At 47.3% G+C, this 18,797-nt stretch overlaps 1 protein-coding gene across 2 annotated transcripts in view; it reads right to left on the bottom strand.

Moving 5' to 3' along the window:
• The window catches only part of rapsn (receptor-associated protein of the synapse, 43kD), a 543,441-nt gene that overhangs the window by 36,542 nt on the left and 488,102 nt on the right, over nucleotides 1-18,797 (bottom strand). The window contains exon 3 of one of the 2 annotated variants that reach the window (XM_041196585.1): nucleotides 2,759-2,881. The exons of the other annotated variant lie outside the window; for it this stretch is intronic. Coding sequence (XP_041052519.1) covers nucleotides 2,759-2,881 — 123 coding nt within the window. The remainder of the gene's footprint in view (nucleotides 1-2,758; nucleotides 2,882-18,797) is intronic. 2 annotated transcript variants of the gene reach the window in all.

The following is an 18,797-nucleotide window of genomic DNA, read 5'->3' as shown; positions in this document are numbered from 1 at the left end:
AAGCTGGGTAAGAGAGTGTGGAACAACAGTGACTGATAACAGCAAACGGTGAGTTGACCAAGGCTGCATCCTCAGCACACTCCTTAACAGCGGCGAGACCTGAACAGCAGGAGAAAAGGTTGAACTGTTCCCACCTTCACTGTCTCAGTTGTATCCACAGCATCTGTGGGCAGGACAAGGTCACCCACTCACCCTGCAGTGTGCTAATTTAATCAGCATACATTCATCGCCAATCCAATGGGATCTTCACCGACTCAACCATGTTCATTGGATGGATGATGGCCATATACCCCAAAAACCTTCTGTCCTGTAAATCGGCCACTGGGTCACAACCTCCTGGGCACCCATACATTCACTACAGGTGTTGCAATCTTTCAGTGTCAAAATATCTTGGGCTTATTTACCATATAATAAACAAGGCATCAATTGCTCATAAAGGACTGGGTAAACATGTTGTGAGTTCATTTATTCAGATGAGGCACATGAGAACAGTTATACATAGTATAAAGCTTGAAGACATCAGAGCTGTGAGAATGAGTTCTGCTCAAAGCAAAGGTGAAACTAAGACTGGATGACAGGACACACTTCCCTTCTAGTGGTGTCATGCCTTAAAGGCATATTACAACAGCAAGTGAGATATGAAGATGGTGGACACTGACACTGACAACAGGGCAGCAGTCACTGATGGTCATGATCTCTGGAGGCTGACTGTTTGGAAGGGCATTGGAAGAGGTGAGCAGAAACGGAAAGCTCAGCTGGCCAAGAGAGGGCCCAGAGAAAACAGACCAGTGAATTGTGCACCTTCTCAGCCCACTGTCTCCCTCTGCAGCAAATGTGGCAGAGACTGCCATGCCAGAGTGGGGCTTCTGAGCCACAGCAAGTGATGTTTAACACAGTGCTGACCATCACGGCACAAAGCAGCGTCTTATGAGACAGGAGGCTGCCACAAAAAAAAAAGACTCTCCTTCTCACTTCTTCAAAAACTTCAACCCAGTCGGACATGACCTTTCCTTAACAAATCCATGCTGACTGGCTCTGATTAATCTGTGCCATTCTAAATGTACATTTATCCCTCAGAATTTGTTTCCAGTAATTATCGCAGCCCAGATTCAGCCGACTACTCTGTAATTACTCAGTCTATCTCATTCTCTTTTATAATAGTTGCACAGCATTAGCTGTCCTCCAACAAAGAGCATTGGAAAATGATGGTCAGAGCCTCGGTTATTTCTTCCCACTTTCCCTCAGCAGCCTGGGATATATTTCATTCGGGATTAATCCAATTTCAAAGATGTTAAACCCCTGAATACTTCCTTTCTCATGACATCAATTTCATCTAATGTTTCACCCTCCTGCTCCCTGGTTCTAATGTCTGTATTATCCCTCCTTTTTGTTAAAAACAGACGCAAAGTATTCATCAAGAACCAAGCCTTCACCCCCGGCCTCCAAACACAGGTCACCATTATGGTCCTGATTTACCTCAACTCTTTCTTTACTTATCCCCTTGCTCTTTGTATTTACAAAATCTTGGTGCTTCCCTTGATTTAATTGCCAATATTTTGTGCCTTCTCTGCTTTTCTAGTTTCCTTTTTAATCTCACCCCAACAATGGGGCTGTAGATTTGTCAGTCCATTATTTCATTTTTAAAGGGAAAATGTCCACTCTGAACCCTCACTATCGCTTCCTTCAATATTGCCCACTGATCAGACACTATCCATTTTACTTAAAACACATTTCAGCTTCATAACATTAGCTTTTCCCCATTTGCGAATGTTTACTCCTAGCCTATCTTTGTCCTTTTTCATAACCATCCTAAATCTAACTGGATTATGATTGCTTTCACCAAAGTGCCCCCCATGGTACTCTTTAGACTTTCCCAGCTTCATTTCCTAAAACGAAGTCTCGAACTGCCCCCTCTCTTGGTGGGTTTGCTACGTGTGGAGTATAATATTTCTCCTAACGCATTTTAATAATTCTGTTCCCTTCGTGCCTTTCACACTAATTCTACCTCAGTTAATATGAGGGTAGTTGAAATCCCCCACTATTACTGCCCTAATGTTTTGAAATTCTTAGAGTTACATATTTGCTCTAATCTCTCTGACTTTTGGGCACTCCCAGTGTGTGACTGCCCTTTTTCACTATTCAGTTCAACCTATATGATTATTTGAGGATTCTCCTACCCTGTCAACACATCTCACAGCAATCATTGTTCCTTTAATCAATATTGTGAGCCCTCATTCTCCTTTGTATCCCCTTCTCTATCTTGGACACTGGGCTGGGGGTAATAGTCAATACAGAGGACCAACAACATATTCCAGGAGGGTATTTTTAAACTGGTCACCAGATTATAAAAGGGACAGAAAGGCTCTGGAGAAACATGGAAACACACCAGAAATGTGGAGGTAGAAATATCAGGGAAACATTGACAGAATGAACCTCTCTTCTCTGGAAAAAAAGCAGACTGAAGGTCCTTAAAATTATGACAGATTTTGACTTCCATTGGGAAACTCCTGGCAGGAGACTTGGAATCTCTGCCCTTTGGCACATCTTTAGTGGGCAAACAACAGTCAATTTCTTGCCTGCTGCTGCTCTGCCAACTCAGCTCAATCTTCATCCACAAGTGCGCCAACCTGCCAGCTGTGCTCACTGCCCCCTCTATCACTTTATAAATCAGTGCCCCCTCCACAGTTTACACTATGCTAAACCTCAGTGCACTAGTGTGTTTCAGCAGGGACAAGCCAACTGGTGATGGATCTCCTACCTTGTCCTGCTCCTTCCGAAGGAGCCAACACTTTGCGATTCCCATCAGAACCTGGGCCTGTCCCAGGCGGTTCCCGATTTCCACCATGATGCTGAGTGCAGAGTCATAACGAGGCAAAGCTTTCTGCAAAAGACAAGGAAGGTTTCAGTAAGACAGTTCACATCATCACCTCCCAGCCGAGGCTCTGTGTCCCTGATCGGTCAGCTTGGATCTTTGTGGGATATTGTGCCACAATGATGTAGAGATAAGCCAGAGAACTACAGGCCAGTGAGTCTCATGTCAGTGGTAGGGAAGCTTTTGGGGAAATTTCTGAAGGAGACTTTCTATCTCCACTTGGAGAGGCAAGGTTTGATCAGAGATAGTCAGTATGGCTTTGTCAGAGGAAGTCATGCCTAACAAATTTGATTGATTTTTTTGAGGAGATGACCAGGTGTGTAGATGAGGGCAGTGCAGTTGATGTAGTTTATATGGATTTCAGCAAAGCCTTTGACAAGGTCTCACATGGGAGACTTATAAAGAAGGCAAATGCACAGGGGGTAGAGGGTAATTTGATAAGGTGGATTCAAAATTGGCTTAGTTGTAGGAAGCAGAGGGTGATGACAGAAGGATGCTTTAGTGACTGGAAGCCAGTGCCCAGTGGCATACCACAGGGACCCAAATAATGGGTCCCCTATTATTTGTCAATTATATAAACGACATAGATGACTATGTGAGGGTAGGATTAGTAAGTTTGCGGATGACAGAAAGATTGGCCAGGTGGTTAACAGTGAGGTTTAGTGCCTTGGGCTACAGAAAGCTATCGAGGGGATGATCAATTAGGCAGATAAGTGGCAGATGGAATTTAACCCTGAAAAGTGTGAGGCGATACACTTTGGAAGGAGTAATTTGACATTGAAGTATTCAATGAACGGCATGGCACTTGGAAGTTCTGAGGAACAAAGGGACCTTGGCGTCTGTGTCCATAGATCTCTGAAGGTGAAGGGGCATGTTAATGGGGTGGTGAAAAAGGCATATGGTACACTTGCGTTTATCAATCAAGGCATAATTACCAAAGTAGGGAGGTCATGTTGGAGTTGTATAGAACCTTGGTGAGGCCACAGCTGGAGTACTGTGTGCAGTTCTGGTTGCCACATTATAGTAAGGATGTGATTGCACTGGAAGGGATGCAGTGGAGATTCACCAGGATGTTGCCTGGGATGAAAAATTTCAGTTATGAAGAGAGTATGGATAGACTTGGGTTGTTATTGTTGGAGCAGAGAAGACTGAGGGGTGACCTGATCAAGGTGTACATGATTATGAGGGGCATGGACCTGGTGGATAGGGAGCAACTGTTCCCCTTAGTTGAAGGGTCAGTCACAAGGGGGCATAAATTCAAGGTAAGGGGCAGGAGGTTTAGGGGGGATGTGAGGAATAACTCCTTTACCCAGAGGGTGGTGACGGTCTGGAATGCACTGCCTGGGAGGTTGGTGGAGGCGGATTGCCTCACATCCTTTAAAAAGTACCTGGATGAGCACTTGGCACGTCATAACATTCAAGGCTATGGGCCAAGTGCTGGTAAATGGGATTAGGTAGGTAGGTCAAGTATTTCTCACGTGTCGGTGGAGACTCGATGGGCCGAAGGGCCTCTTCTGCACTGTGATTCTGTGATTCAGTGACGCAGTGCCTCAGTTATACAATTTGAAATGCCCAGCTACAAAATTCATTAAAACGCTGTTAGTTCACAGGCTAAAGCTGACAGGCAGCTGAGGAGCGGGAGTGAATTCCAGGCAGTAAGGCCTATGACTGAAAAGTGTGATCTTTCCTTTTCCATCCTTTGATTGTCACAATGGGTGGGGCAGGACACGATTATTTGCAATGGAAGCTGTTGCCATCATTGTTGCCTTTTGCCCTGTCTCTTGTCATCATCAGTGGCTTGAAACGAGTCTGCAAGGTTTCCTGATTTGTGTGTCCTGGTGGCTCAGTGGACCAACCCCGGAGCAACAGCTCTTTGGGCAGAGAGGATAAGAGATGCCCTGAAGAATGCAGTGGTGTGGGGGTGGGGGGAGGGCGTAGTTGGGCATTCCCACACCAAGGTTCTGCTCTCCCTCCTTCCATTTTTGTCACTTCTACACTGCAGCAGAGTTTAAGCAGTCAATCTCCAGCTGTGCTGCCACTTGTTGGATGAGGCTCCACGACAGGTTATGGTTTGAGGCAGATACCTCCCAGGTGCCAATGTCAATTTGTCTGGTTTGCAATGAATCATTCAGGGTATCCTTAACATACTTCTCTGTCCTTCTAGGGATCAGGTGCCATCCCTAAGTTGTGGAAAGAGGATCTGCTTGGGAAGCCTCACTGCTATATCAAAGGATGCTTACAACAACAGTCTTGTAGACAAAAGCCTTTATTTTCTTAAGAAACTCTCTGTTGTTGAAGAGCTGGTTGTGCTGGTGCCACTGATCCTGTGCTAGATCTGCACTTTGATTCTGACTTTCTAAGAAAGTAGCTGCTGGGATGGGCAAAGTTATCAATGAGTTTGAAAGTCTCCCAATTAATAACAACGGCTGGAGATGTAGCTTGTCCCTGGATCAAACCCAGAAAAGAGGAAGCCTGTGTTCCCAGCACCCTCCTTTACAGTAGAGGCATGGGCAACTTATACAAGCCAAGAAGATTGGCTGAACAGCTTCCACCACCACTGCCTCAGATGGATATTGGACATCTCTTGGCAGGACAGGGTGCTGAATACACCTGCGTGCAGGGATCACCAGTATGTTTGTCCTCCTGAGTCAGTGGCGACGCTGTTGGCTGGATCATGTGAGCGAAATGGGTGAAGGCTGCATCTCCAAAGGTGTGCTCTATGGTGAGACGAACAGGTCACACACTTACGTGATACAAGGATGTCTGCAAGTGAGACCTCTAGTTAGCTGGGTTTGGAGTCAGTGCATGGCAAGTGCTTGCTGCTGGCTGGAGTGCCTGGACATAAGCAGACAGAAAAGGCATGGAAAAAACAGTGTTTAAGAAATGTTCAGACAGCAGAAAAGAGAGCCTGCCAGAAGCAAAAACAGCAGTCTGCCTCGGGACAACACTGTTCATCTGTGCCAGCTGCAGAAGGAACTCATGAATTGACCTCTACAGCCACAACAGACCATATTCAATTGTCACCTGACAGATAGATGCCAAGATAGCAATGTGGTAGTGCTATCCTCATGGAGAGTATCCTCCATGTGAAAGTGAAACTTCATCTCCACAACGACTGTGCGATGGTCACTCCTACCAATACTTTCATGGATAGATGCATCTGCGGCAGGCAGGTTGATGAGGATGAGGTCAAGTATATTTTCCCTTTTGGCTCCCTCACCACTTGCCACAGACACAGTCCAGCAGAGAGGAGCTCAATGTTGTTCCAGGCACCTGTTGAATGGCCAAAATCCACGTTAGGTCTTGGAAAGTATATCTCTGCTGAAGGTTCAGGAGGATTCATGTCGAAATCTTTCCCACAGTGGACAGAAGGGATATCTCTCTATAATTCCAACAAACTAACTTATCACCCTTATTAAACAGTAAGACAGTATTGCAGAGGTTGGGAAGTAAGTACCAGCACTCTGATCAGTGAGGTCAGGATGGTTGTTAGACAGAGAGGGGACAATAAGTGTTTGCAAACACAGCTCTCCATAAAGACTGGGGTGTCATAAACAATCCTATGGGCAGTAAAAAGCAGCGTGGATTATGTAACAATCAAAGAGAGCAGGAAGCAGTCAACACATTTCACTTCACTTGCCTGCAAGACATTTTGGTGAACAAGCTGGCTGAGAAAATATGTGGAAACAGTTTATTGTTTGAGGGTTTCACAAGCTGGATGAAGCAGCTATATCTGAGCACTGTTAGCACATTACTGTGCAGAAACTAAACATTGTCACGTGAAAGTCTGTTTTAACATAGAAATCAAGCAATAAAAAGAATGCCTGCATTCTAAGGTTTGTATGCTGTACTGTATAAAAATGAAGTCCCAGAAAGAAAGGATTTTTTTCAAGAAATATTAGCATTGTCTGTCCAGTAAAGCAGAAAGAATTCTGTGCCACATGAGGAATCTATAAAATTGAACCCTTCGATTTAAGGGAAAAGAAATAGCTAATTTGCACAGCTATTGTAATCAGAAAAAAATAGCCAGCTGTCAATGCAATGAATATCAATCTGCTCTGTCACTGCACTGTGTCTGCAGTGTGTACTATCCAGCTGTTCCCTCACTGCACTGAGACTGCAGTGTGAACTGTCGAACTGCTTCCTCACTGCACTGTCTGTATTGTGCAGTTTCGAGCTGCTCACTCAATGCACTGTGCCTGCATTGTGTACTATCGAGTGTGCGCTCACTACACTGTATCTGCAGTGTGTACTATCGAGCTGCTCCCTCACTACACTGTCAGCAGTGTGTATTATCGAGCAGCTCCATCACTGCACTGTGTCAGCAGTGTGTGCTATCGAGCTGCTTCCTAACTGCACAGTGTCCGCAGTGTGAACTATCGAGCGGCTCACTCACTGCACTGTCTCTGCAGCGTGTACTATAGACAGGCTACCTCAAGCACAGTGTCTGCAGTGTGGACGATTGAGCTGCTCCCTCACGACACTGTATCAGCAGAGTGTACTGTCGAGCTACTCTGACACTGCACTGTGTCTGCAGTGTGCATTATCCAGCTGCTCCCTCATTGAACTGTGTCTTCAGTGTGTACTATTGAGCTGATCTCTCACTGCACTGTGTCTGCAGTGTGCGGTATCAAACTGCTCACTCACTGCACTGTGTCCGCAGTGTGCATTATTAAGCTGCTCCCTCACTGCACTGTCTGTATTGTGTAGTTTCCAGATGCTAGCTAACTGCACTTTGTATTCAGTGTTTACTAGCGAGCTGCAGAATCAGTGCACTCTGCCTGCATTGTGTACTATGGAACTGCTCCCTCACTGCACTGTGTCTGCAGTGTGTACTATATAGCTGCTCCCTCACTGCACTGTGTCTGCACTACGTAGTATTGAGAGGCTAGCTCGTGCACTGTGTCTGCAAAGTGTACTATAGAGCTGCTTATTCACTGCACTGTGTCTGTAAGATGTACAATCGAGCTTATCTGTCACTGCAATGTGTCCAGGGTGCGTAATATTGAGCTGCTGCCTCACTGCACTTTGTCTGCAGTGTGTACTGTCGTGCTGCTCCCTCACTGTGCCTGCAGTGCCATACGAGGAATCGGGTAAATTGTACCCTTCGACTTATGGGAAAACAGATTTAGCTTCAATTTACACAGCTACTATAATTAGAAAAAATAGCCAACTGTAAATGCAATGAATATCAATCTGGACTGCCACTGCACTGTGTCAGCATTGTGTATTATTGAGCTGCTCCCTCACCGCAGTGTGTGTGAAGTGTGTACTATCGAGCTGCTCTCTGAATGCACTGTGTCTGCAGTGTGCACTATCGAGCCGCTCTCTCAAAGCACGGTGTCTGCAGTGTGTACTATCGAGCTGCTCCCTCACTGTTCTATGTCTGCAGTGTGTACTTTCAAGAGGCTATCTCATGCATTGTGTCTGCAGTGTGTAATATTGAGCTGCTTCATCACTGCACTGTCTGCAGTGTGTTATTTCGAGCTGTGGTCTCACTGCACTGTGTCTGCAGTGTCTACTATTGAGAGGCGATCTCATGCACTATGTCTGCAGTGTGTAATATTGTGCTGCTTCCTCATTGCACTTTCTGCAGTGTGTACTATCAAGCTGCTCTCTCAAAGCACTGCGTCTGCAATGTGCACTATCGAGTTGCTCTCTCACAGCACGGTGTCTGCAGTGTGTACTAACAAGCTGCTCCCTCACTGTTCTATGTCTGCAGTGTGTACTTTCGAGAGGCTATCTCATGCACTGTGTTTGCAATGTGTAATATTCAGCTGCTTCCTCACTGCACTGTCTGCAGTGTGTAATTTCGAACTGTGGACACACTGCACTGTGCCTGCAGTGTCTAATATTGAGAGGCGAACTCATGCACTGTGTCTACAGTGTGTAATATTGTGCTGCTTCCTCAATTCACTTTCTGCAATGTGTCCTATCGAGCTGCAATCTCACTTCATTGTGTCTGCAATGTGTACTATCGAGCTGCTCCTGCACTGCACAGTGTCTGCAGTGTGTACTATCCAGCTGCCCCCTCACTGCACTGTGTTTACAGGCTGTACTGTCAAGGTGCTCCCTCAGTGAACAGTGACTGCAATGTGCACGATCGAGCTGATCCCTCACTGCACTGTCAGCAGTGAGTATCATCGAGCAGCTCCGTCACTGCACTGTGTCAGCAATGTGTGCTATCAAGCTGCTCCCTGACTACACAGTGTGTGCAGTGTGAACTACCAAGCTGCTCACTCACAGCAATGTGTCCGCAATGTGTACTATCGAGCTTCTCGCTCACTGTTCTGTCTGCAGCATGTACTTTAGAGAGGATACCTGAAGCACAGTGTCTACAGTGTGGATGATTGAGCTGCTCCCTCACGGCGCTGTATCAGCAGTGTGCACTATCGAGCTGCTCTCTGACTACACTGTGTCTGCAGTGCATGCAATCAAGCTGCTGTCATACTGCAGTGTGTCTGCAGTGTGTGCTGTCGAGCTGCTCCCTCATTGCACAGTGCCTGCAGTGTGCATGATCGAACAGTTCCCTCATTGCGCTGTGTGTGCAGTGTGCACTATCGGTCTTTTATTGCACTGCCTGCAGTAAGCACTATCGAGCTGCTCTCTCACTGCACAGTGTCTGCAGTGTGTACTATTAAGCTGCACACTCACTGCACTGTGCCTGCAGTGTGTACTATCGAGCTGCTCCCTCACTGCACTGTGTCAGCAGTGCACACTATTGAGAGGATAGGTCATGCACTTTGTCTGCAGTGTTTACAATCGAGCTGCTTCCTCACTGCACTGTGTCTGTAAGTTGAACAATCGAGCTGCTCTGTCACTCCAAAGTGTCCATGCTGTTCACTATCTAGCTGCGGATTCGCTGTACTGTCTGCAGTGTGCACTATCCTGCTGCTCCTTCACTGTGCCTGCAGTGCCACACGAGGAATCGGGTAAATTGTGCCCTTCGGTTTATGGGAAAACAGATTTAGCTTTAATTTACACATCTATTGTGATTAGAAAAAATAGCCGAACGTCAATGCAATGAATATCAATCTGCTCTGTCACTGCTCTGTGTCTGCAGTGTGCACTATCGAGATGCTCTCTCAATGCACTAAGTCTGCAGTGTGCACTATTGAGCTGCTTCTTCACTGTTCTATGTCTGAAGTGTGTTCTAGCGAGAGGCTATCACATGCACTGTGTCTGCAATGTGTTATATTGAGCTGCTTCCTCACTGCATTGAGTGCAGTGATTACTATCGAGCTGCTGTCTCACTGCATTGTTTCTGCAGTATGTACTATCAAGCTGCTCCATCAATGCAATGTCAGCAGTGTGTATTAACGAGATGCTCTCTCACTGCACTATGTCTGCAGTTTGTACTATCGAACTGCTAGCTCAATGCACTGTGCCTGCATTGTGAATTATCGAGCTGCGATCTCACTGCACTGTGTGAGAAGCGTGTACTATAGACCTGCTCTCTCACTGCATTGTGTCTGCAGAGTGTACTATCGAGATGCATGCTCACTGCATTGTGTCTGCAGTGTGTACTATCCATCTGCTCCCTCAGTGCACTGTTTCTGCAGTTTGTACTATCAAGCTGCTCCCTCATGGCACTGTGTCTGCAGTGTGTACTATGGAGCTGTAATCTCACTGCACTGTGTCTGCACTGTGTACTATCCAGCTTCTCCCTCATGGCACTGTATCTGCAGTGTGTGCTATCCAGCTGCTCACTCACTGGACTTTGTCTGCAGTGTGTACTATCTAGTACTATCGAGCTGCTACCTCACTGCACTGTGTCTGCAGTGTGTACTATCGAAGTGCTCCATCATTTCACTGAGTATGCAGTGTTATCAATCGAGCTACTTCCTCTCTGCACTGTGTATGTAAGGTGCACAATCGAGTTCCTCTGTCACTGCAATGTGTCCGCAGTGTGTACAAATGAGCTGCTGTTTCACTGCACTGTTCCTGCAGTGTGTATTATCGTGCTGCTCCTTCACTCTGCCTGCAGCGCCACACGAGGAATCGGGTAAATTGTACCTTTTGATTTATGGGAAAAGTGATTTAGCTTTAGTTTACACAGCTATTGTGTTAGAAAAAATAGCCGACTGTCAACGCAATGAATATCAATCTGCTCTTTCACTGCACTGTGTCCATTATAGAGCTGCCCCCTCATGGCACTGCATCTGCAATGTATTCAAACGAGCTGGACATCAATGCACTGTGTCTGCAGTGGGTACTATGGAGCTGTAATCTAACTGCACTATGTCTGCACTGTGTACAATCCAGCTTCTCCCTCAGGGCACTGCATATGCAGTGCGTGCACTCCAGCTGCTCCCTCACTGCACTGTGTCTGCAGTGTGTACTATCGAGCTGTTCCCTCATTGCACTGTGTCTTCAGTGTGCACTATTGAGTTTTTCCCGCACCGCACTGCCTGCAGTGTGCACTATCGTGCTGCTGCCTCGTTGCACTGCATTTGCAGTATATACTAATGAGCTGCACCTCAATGCACCGTGTCTGCAGTGTGTCCTATGGAGCTGTACACTCACTGCACTGTGTTTGCAGCATGTACAGTCAAGTTGCTCCCTTACTGCACAGTTTCTGCAGTGTGTACGATCGAGCAGTTCCCTCACTGCACTGTGTCTGCAGATTGCACTATCGAGCTTTTCCTTCACTGCACTGCCTGCAGTGTGCACTATCAAGCTGCTCTCTCACTGCACTGTGCCTGCAGTGTGTACTATCAAGGTGCTCTATCAATAAAATGTCAGCAGTGTGTATTATCGAGATGCTCTCTCACTGCACTATGTCTGCAGATTGTATATCAAACTGCTACCTGACTGCACTGTGCCTGCATTGTGAACTATCGAGCTGCGCACTCACTGCACTGTGTGAGAAGCGTGTACTATCGAGCTACTCTCTCACTGCACTGTGTCTGCAGTGTGTACTATCGAGCAGCTTGCTCATTGCATTGTGACTGAAGTGTGTACTAGCCATCTGCTCCCTCAGTGCATTGTTTCTGCAGTTTGTACTATCGAGCTACTCTCTTATTGCACTGTGTCTCCAAAGTGCGCTATCGAGCTGCTCCCTCATGGCAATGCGTCTGCAGTGTATGCTATCGAGATGCACCTCAATGCACTGTGTTTGCACTGTGTACAATGGAGCTGTACTCTCACTGCACTGTGTCTGCAGTGTGTAGCATCCAGCTGCCCCCTCATGGCACTGTATCTGCAGGATGTGCTATCCAGCTGCTCTATCACAGGACTATGTCTGCGTTGTGAACTACCTAGTACCATCGAGCTGCTCCCTCACTGCACTGTGTCTGCAGTGTGTACTATCGAATTGCTCCATCACTTCACTGCGTATGCAGTGTTATCAATCGAGCTGCTTCCTCTCTGCACTGTGTCTGTAAGGTGTACAATCGAGTTCCTCTGTCACTGCAATGTGTCCGCAGTGTGTAAAATCAAGCAGCTGTTTCACTGCACTGTGTCTGCAGCGTGTACTATTGTGTTGCTCCTTCACTGTGCCTGCAGTGCCACACGAGGCATCGGGTAAATTGTACCCATCGATTTATGGGAAAAGGGATTTAGCTTTAGTTTACACAGCTATTTCAATTAGAAAAAATAGCCAACTGTCAGCACAATGAATATCAATCTGCTCTGTCACTGCGCTGTATCTGCAGTTTGTATTATCGAGCTGCTCCCTCATGGCATACGTCTGCAGTGTATACTAACGAGCTGGACCTCAATTCACTGTGTCTGCAGTGGGTACGATGGAGCTGTACTCTGTGTCTGCACTGTGTACAGTCCAGCTTGTCCCTCATGGCACTGTATCTGCAGTGCATGCTATCCAGCTGCTCCCTCACTGGACTGTGTCTGCATGTGTACTATCCAGCTGCTCCCTCACTGCACTGTGTCTGCAGTGTGAACTATCGAGCTGCTCTCTCAATGCACTGTGTCTGCAGTTTACATGATCGAGCTTTACCTTCACTGCTCTGGCTGCAGTGTGCACTATCGAACTGCTCTCTCACTGCACTGTGTTTGCAGTGTGTAATATTGAGAGGCTATCTCATGCACTGTCTGCAGTTTGTAATTTTGTGCTTCTCCCTCACTGCACTGAGTGCAGTGTGTACTATCGAGCTGTTCCTGTAGTGCACTGTGTCTGCAGTATTTACTGTCGAGCTGCTCCCTCACAGCACAGTGTCTGCAGTGTGCACGATCGAGCTGTTCCCTCATTGATCTGTGTCTTTAGTGTGCACTATCGAGCTTTTCCCTCACTGCACTGCCTGCTCTGTGCAATATCGAGCTGCTCCCTCATGGCACTGCATCTGCAGTATATACTAACGAGCCGCACCTCAATGCACTGTGTTTGCAGTGTGTACTGTGGATCTGTAGTCTCACTGCACTGTGTTTGCAGTGTGTACTGTCAAGCTGCTCCCTCATCGCAGTGTCTGCAGTGTGCACAATCGAACTGCTGTCTCACTGCACTGTGTCTGCAGTGTGCACTATCCATCTGCTCCCTCATTGCACTGTTTCTGTAGTTTGTACTATCAAGCGGCTCTCTTATTGCACTGTGTCTGCAGTGTTATCAATCGAGCTGCTTCCTTACTGCACTGTGTCTGTACGATGTACAATCAAGCTGCCCTGTCACTGAAATGTGTCTGTAGTGTGTACAACAGAGCTGCTGTTTCACTGCACTCTGTCCGCAGTGTGCACTATCGAGCTTTTCCTTCACTGCACTGCCTGTAGTGTGGACCATTGAGCTGCTCCCTCACGGCACTGCGTCTGCAGTATATACTAATGAGCTGCACCTCAATGCACTGTGTCTGCAGTGTGTACTGTGGATCTGTGCTCTCACTGCACTGTGTTTGCAGTGTGTACTGTCCAGCTGCTCCCTCACAACACAGTGTCTGCACTGTGCAGGATCGAGCTGTTCCCTCACTGCACTGGCTGCAGTGTGCACTATCGAATTGCTCTCTCACTGCACTGTGTTTGCAGTGTATATTATTGAGCTGCTTTCTCACTGCACTATGTCTGCAGATTGTACTATCGAACTGTTACCTCATTGCACTGTGCCTGAATTGTGAACTATCGAGCTGCGCACTCACTGCACTGTGTGAGAAGCATGTACTATCGAGCTGCTCTGTCACTGCACTGTGTCTGCAGTGTGTACTATTGAGCTGATCGCTCACTGCACTGTGCCTGCAGAGTGTATTAATGAGCTGCTACCTCGCTGCACTCTGTCTACAGTGTGTACTATCGAACTGCTCCATCAATTCACTGCTTCTTCAGTGCATACTGCGTATGCAGTGTTATCAATCGAGCTGCTTCCTTACTGCATTGTGTTTGAAAGGTGTACAATCGAGCTGCCCTGTCACTGAAATGTGTCCGTAGTGTGTATAATCGAGCTGCTGTTTCACTGCACTTTGTCTGCAGTGTGGACTATCAAGCTTTTCGTTCACTGCACTGCCTACAGTGTGCATTATCGAGCTGCTGTCTCACTGCACTGTGACTGCAGCGTGTACTATCCATCTGCTCCCTCATTGCATTGTTTCTGCAATTGTACAATCGAGCTGCTCTCTTATTGCACTGTGTCTGCAGAGTGCACTATCGAGCTGTTCCCTCAAGGCATTGCGTTTGCAGTGTATACTATCGGGCTGCACCTCAATGCAATGTATCTGCAATGTGTACTATGGAGCTGTACTGCCACTGCACTGTTTCTGCAGTGTGTACTATCAGCTGCTCCCTCATGGTACTGTACCTGTAGTGTGTGCTATCCAGCTGCTCCCTCTCTGGATTGTTTCCGCATTGTGTACTATCAAGTCCTATCGAGCTCCTCCCTCACAGCACTGTGTCTGCAGTGTGTACTATTGAGCTGATCCCTCACTGCACTGTGTATGCAGTGTGTATTATTCTGCTGCTACCTCACTGCACCCTGTCTGCAGTGTGTACTATCGAACTGCTCCATCACTTTACTGCGTATGCAGTGTTATCAATCGAGCTGCTTCCACAGTGCACTGAGTCTGTAAGGTGTACAATCGAGCTGCCCTGTCACTGAAACATGCCCGTAGTGTGTACATTCGAGCTGCTGTTTCACTGCACTGTGTCTGCTGTGTGCACTATCGAGCTGCTTCTTCACTGTACTATGTCTGAAGTGTGTACTTTCGGGAGGCTGTCTCATGCACTGTGTCAGCAGTGTGTAATATTGAGCTGCTTCATCACTGCATTGAGTGCAGTGCATACTATCTAGCTGATGCCTCACTGCATTGTGTCTGCAATGTGTGATAACGAGCTGCTCCTGTACTGCACTGTGTCTGCAGTGTGAACTATCCAGCTGCTCCCTCACTGCACTGTGTTTGCAGTGTGTACTGTCAATCTGCTCCCTCACTGCTTAGTGTCTGCAGTGTGCACGATCGAGCTGTTCCCTCATTGCACTGTGTCTTCAGTGTGCACTATCGAGTTTTTCCCTCACCACACTGCCTGCAGTGTGCACTGTTGAGCTGCTCCCTCACGTCACTGCGTCTGCAGTATATGCTAATGAGCTGCACCTCAATGCACTGTGTCTGCATTGTGTACTATGGAGCTGTACTCTCACTGCACTGAGAAGCGTGTACTATCGAACTGCTCTCTCACTGCATTGTGTCTGCAGTGTGTATTATTCAGCTGCTACCTCACTGCACTGTGTTTGCAGTGTGTACTATCAAGCTGCTCCTTCACTGCACTGTGTCTGCAGTGTGCGTGATCGAGTAGTTCCCTCGCTGCACTGTGTCTGCAGAGTGCACTATCAAGCTTTTCCTTCACTGCACTGCCTGCAGTGTGCACTATCGAGCTACTCTCTCACTGCAATGTGTCTGCAGTGTGTACTTTTGAGCTGCTCCATCAATGCAGTGTCAGCAGAGTATATTATCGAGATGTCCTCTCACTGCACTATGTCTGCAGATTATAATATCGAACTGCTACCTCACTGCTTAGTGCCTGCATTGTGAAATATTGAGCTACGCACCCACTGCACTGAGAAGCGCGTACTATCGAGCTGCTCTCTCACTGCATTGTGTCTGCAGTGTGTATTATTCAGCTGCTACCTCACTGCACTGTGTCTGCAGTGTGTAATATCAAACTGCTCCACCACCTCACTGCGGATGCAGTGTTATCAATCGAGTTGCTCCCTCGTTGCACTGTGTCTGTCAGGTATACAATTGTCACTGCAATGTGTCCGCAGTGTGTACAATTGAGCTGCTGTTTCACTGCACTGTGTCTGCAGTGTGTACTGTCGTGCTGCTCCTTCACTGTGGCTGCAGTGCCACACGAGGCATCGGGTAAATTGTATCCTTCGATTTATGGTAAAAGAGATTTAGCTTTAGTTTACAAAGCTATTTAAATGAGAAAAAATAGCCGACTGTCAACGCAAGGATTATCAATCTGCTCTGTCACTGCACTGTGTCTGCAGTGTGTATTATCGAGCTGCTCCCTCATGGCATACGTCTGCAGTGTAAACTAACGAGCTGGACCTCAATGCACTCTGTCTGCAGTGTATACTATCCAGCTGCTCCCTCACTGCACTGTGTCTGCTGTGTGTACTATCGAGCTGCTCTCTCAATGCACTGTGTCTGCAGTGTTCACTATCAAGCTGCTTCTTCACTGCACTATATCTGCAGTGTTTACTGTCGAGAGGCTATCTCATGCACTGTTTGTAATATTGAGCTTCTTCCTCACTGCATTGTGTCTGCAGTGTGTACTATCGAGCTGCTCCTATCTGCAGTGTGAACTATGCAGCTGCTCCCTCACTGCACTGTGTTTGCAGTATGTACTATCGAGCTGCTCCCTCACTGCACAGTGTCTGCAGTGTGCATGATCGAGCTGTTCCCTCACTGCGCTGCCTGCTGTGTGCACTATCGAGCTGCTCCCTCACGGCACTGCGTCTGCAGTATATACTAACGAGGTTCACCTCAATGCACTGTGTTTGCAGTGTGTACTATGGATCTGTAGTCTCACTGCACTATGTTTGCAGTGTGTACTGTCAAGCTGCTCCCTCATCGCATTGTCTGCAGTGTGCACTATCGAGCTTTTACTTCACTGCACTGCCTGCAGTGCGCACTATCGAGCTGCTGTCTCACTGCACTGTCTGCAGTGAGTAATACCGAGCTGCTCCCTCAATGCAGTATCAGCTGTGTGTATTATCGAGCTGCTCTCTCACTGCATAACGTCTCCAGATTGTACTATCGAAATGCTACCTCACTGCCCTGGGCCTGCTTTGTTAACTATCGAGCTGCGCACTCACTGCACCGTGTGAGAAGCGTGTCCTGTTGAGCTGCTCCCTCACTGCACAGTGTCTGCAGTGTGCATAATCGAGCTGTTCCCTCACTGCACTGCCTGCTATGTGCACTATCGAGCTGCTCCCTCACGGCACTGCGTCTGCAGTATATACTAACGAGCTGCACCTCAATGCAATCTGCTTGCAATGTGTACTATGGATCTGTAGTCTCACTGCCCTGTGTTTGCAGTGTGTACTGTCAAGCTGCTCCCTCATCTCAGTGTCTGAAGTGTGCACAATCGAACTTTTCCCTCACTGCACTGTCTGCAGTGTGCACTATCGAGCTACTGTCTCGCTGCACTGTGTCTGCAGTGAGTAATATCGAGCCGCCCTCTCAATGCAATGTCATCAGTGTATATTATCGAGCTGCTCTCTCACTGCACTACGTCTGCAGGTTGTACTATCGAACTGCTACCTCACTGCACTGTGCCTGCATTGTGAACTATCGAGCTGTGCACTCACTGCACTGTGTGTGAAGCATGTACTATCGAGCTCCTCTCTCACTGGATTGTGTCTGCAATGTGTACTATCCAAGTGCTCCCTCATTGCACTGTTTCTGGAGTTTGTACTATTGAGCTGCTCTCTTATTGCACTGTGCCGGCAGAGCGTACTCTTGAGCGTCTCCCTCAAGGCACTACATTTTCAGTGTATACTATCAAGCTGCACCTTACTGCACCGTGTCTGCGTGTGTACTGTAAAGCTGCTCCCTCACTACACATTGTCTGCAGTGTGCGTGATTGAGCAGTTCCCTCAGTGCACTGTGTCTGCAGAGTGCACTATCGAGCATTTCCTTCACTGCACCACCTGCTGTGTGCACTATCGAGCTGCTCTCTGACTGCACACTGTGTCTGCGGTGTGAACTATCGAGCTGCTCCATCAATGCAATGTCAGCAGAGTGTATTATCGAGATGCTCTCTGAATGCATTATGTCTGCAGTGTGTACTATTGAGCTGATCTCTCACTGCACTGTGTCTGCAGTGTGTATTATTCAGCTGCTACCTCACTGAACTGTGTCTGCAGTGTTATCAATCGAGCTGCTTCCTCTCTGCACTGTCTCTCTAAGGTGTACAATTGAGTTCCTCTATCACTGCAATGTGTCCGCAGTGTGTACAATCGAGCTGCTGATTCACTGCAATGTTTCTGCAGTGTGTATTATCGTGCTGCTCCTTCACTCTACCTGCAGTGCCACATGAGGAATCGGGAAAAAATTGTACCCTTCGATTTATGGGAAAAGAGATTCAGCTTTAATTTACACAGTTATTAGAATTAGAAAAAATAGCCAACTGTCAACGCAATCAATATCAATCTGCTCTATCACTGCACTATGTTTGCAGTGTGTATTGTGAGCTGCTCCCTCATGGCACTGTGTCTGCAGTGTATACTAAGGATTTGGACCTCAATGCACTGTGTATGCAGTGGGTACTATGGAGCTGTACTCTCACTGCACTTTGTGTGCACTGTATACTATCCATCTTCTCCCTCATGGCACTCTATCTGCAGTGCGTGCTATCCAGATGCACCGTCACTGGACTGTGTCTGCAGTGTGTACTATCGAGAAGCTATTTCATGCACTGCCTGCAGTTTGTAATATTGAGCTTCTTCCTCACTGCACTGAGTGCAGTGCCTACTATCGAGCTGCTG

Source organism: Carcharodon carcharias, chromosome 10 (genome assembly GCF_017639515.1).
Source record: "Carcharodon carcharias isolate sCarCar2 chromosome 10, sCarCar2.pri, whole genome shotgun sequence".
NCBI lineage: Eukaryota > Metazoa > Chordata > Chondrichthyes > Lamniformes > Lamnidae > Carcharodon > Carcharodon carcharias.
This window is presented reverse-complemented; position numbering and strand designations above follow the sequence as displayed.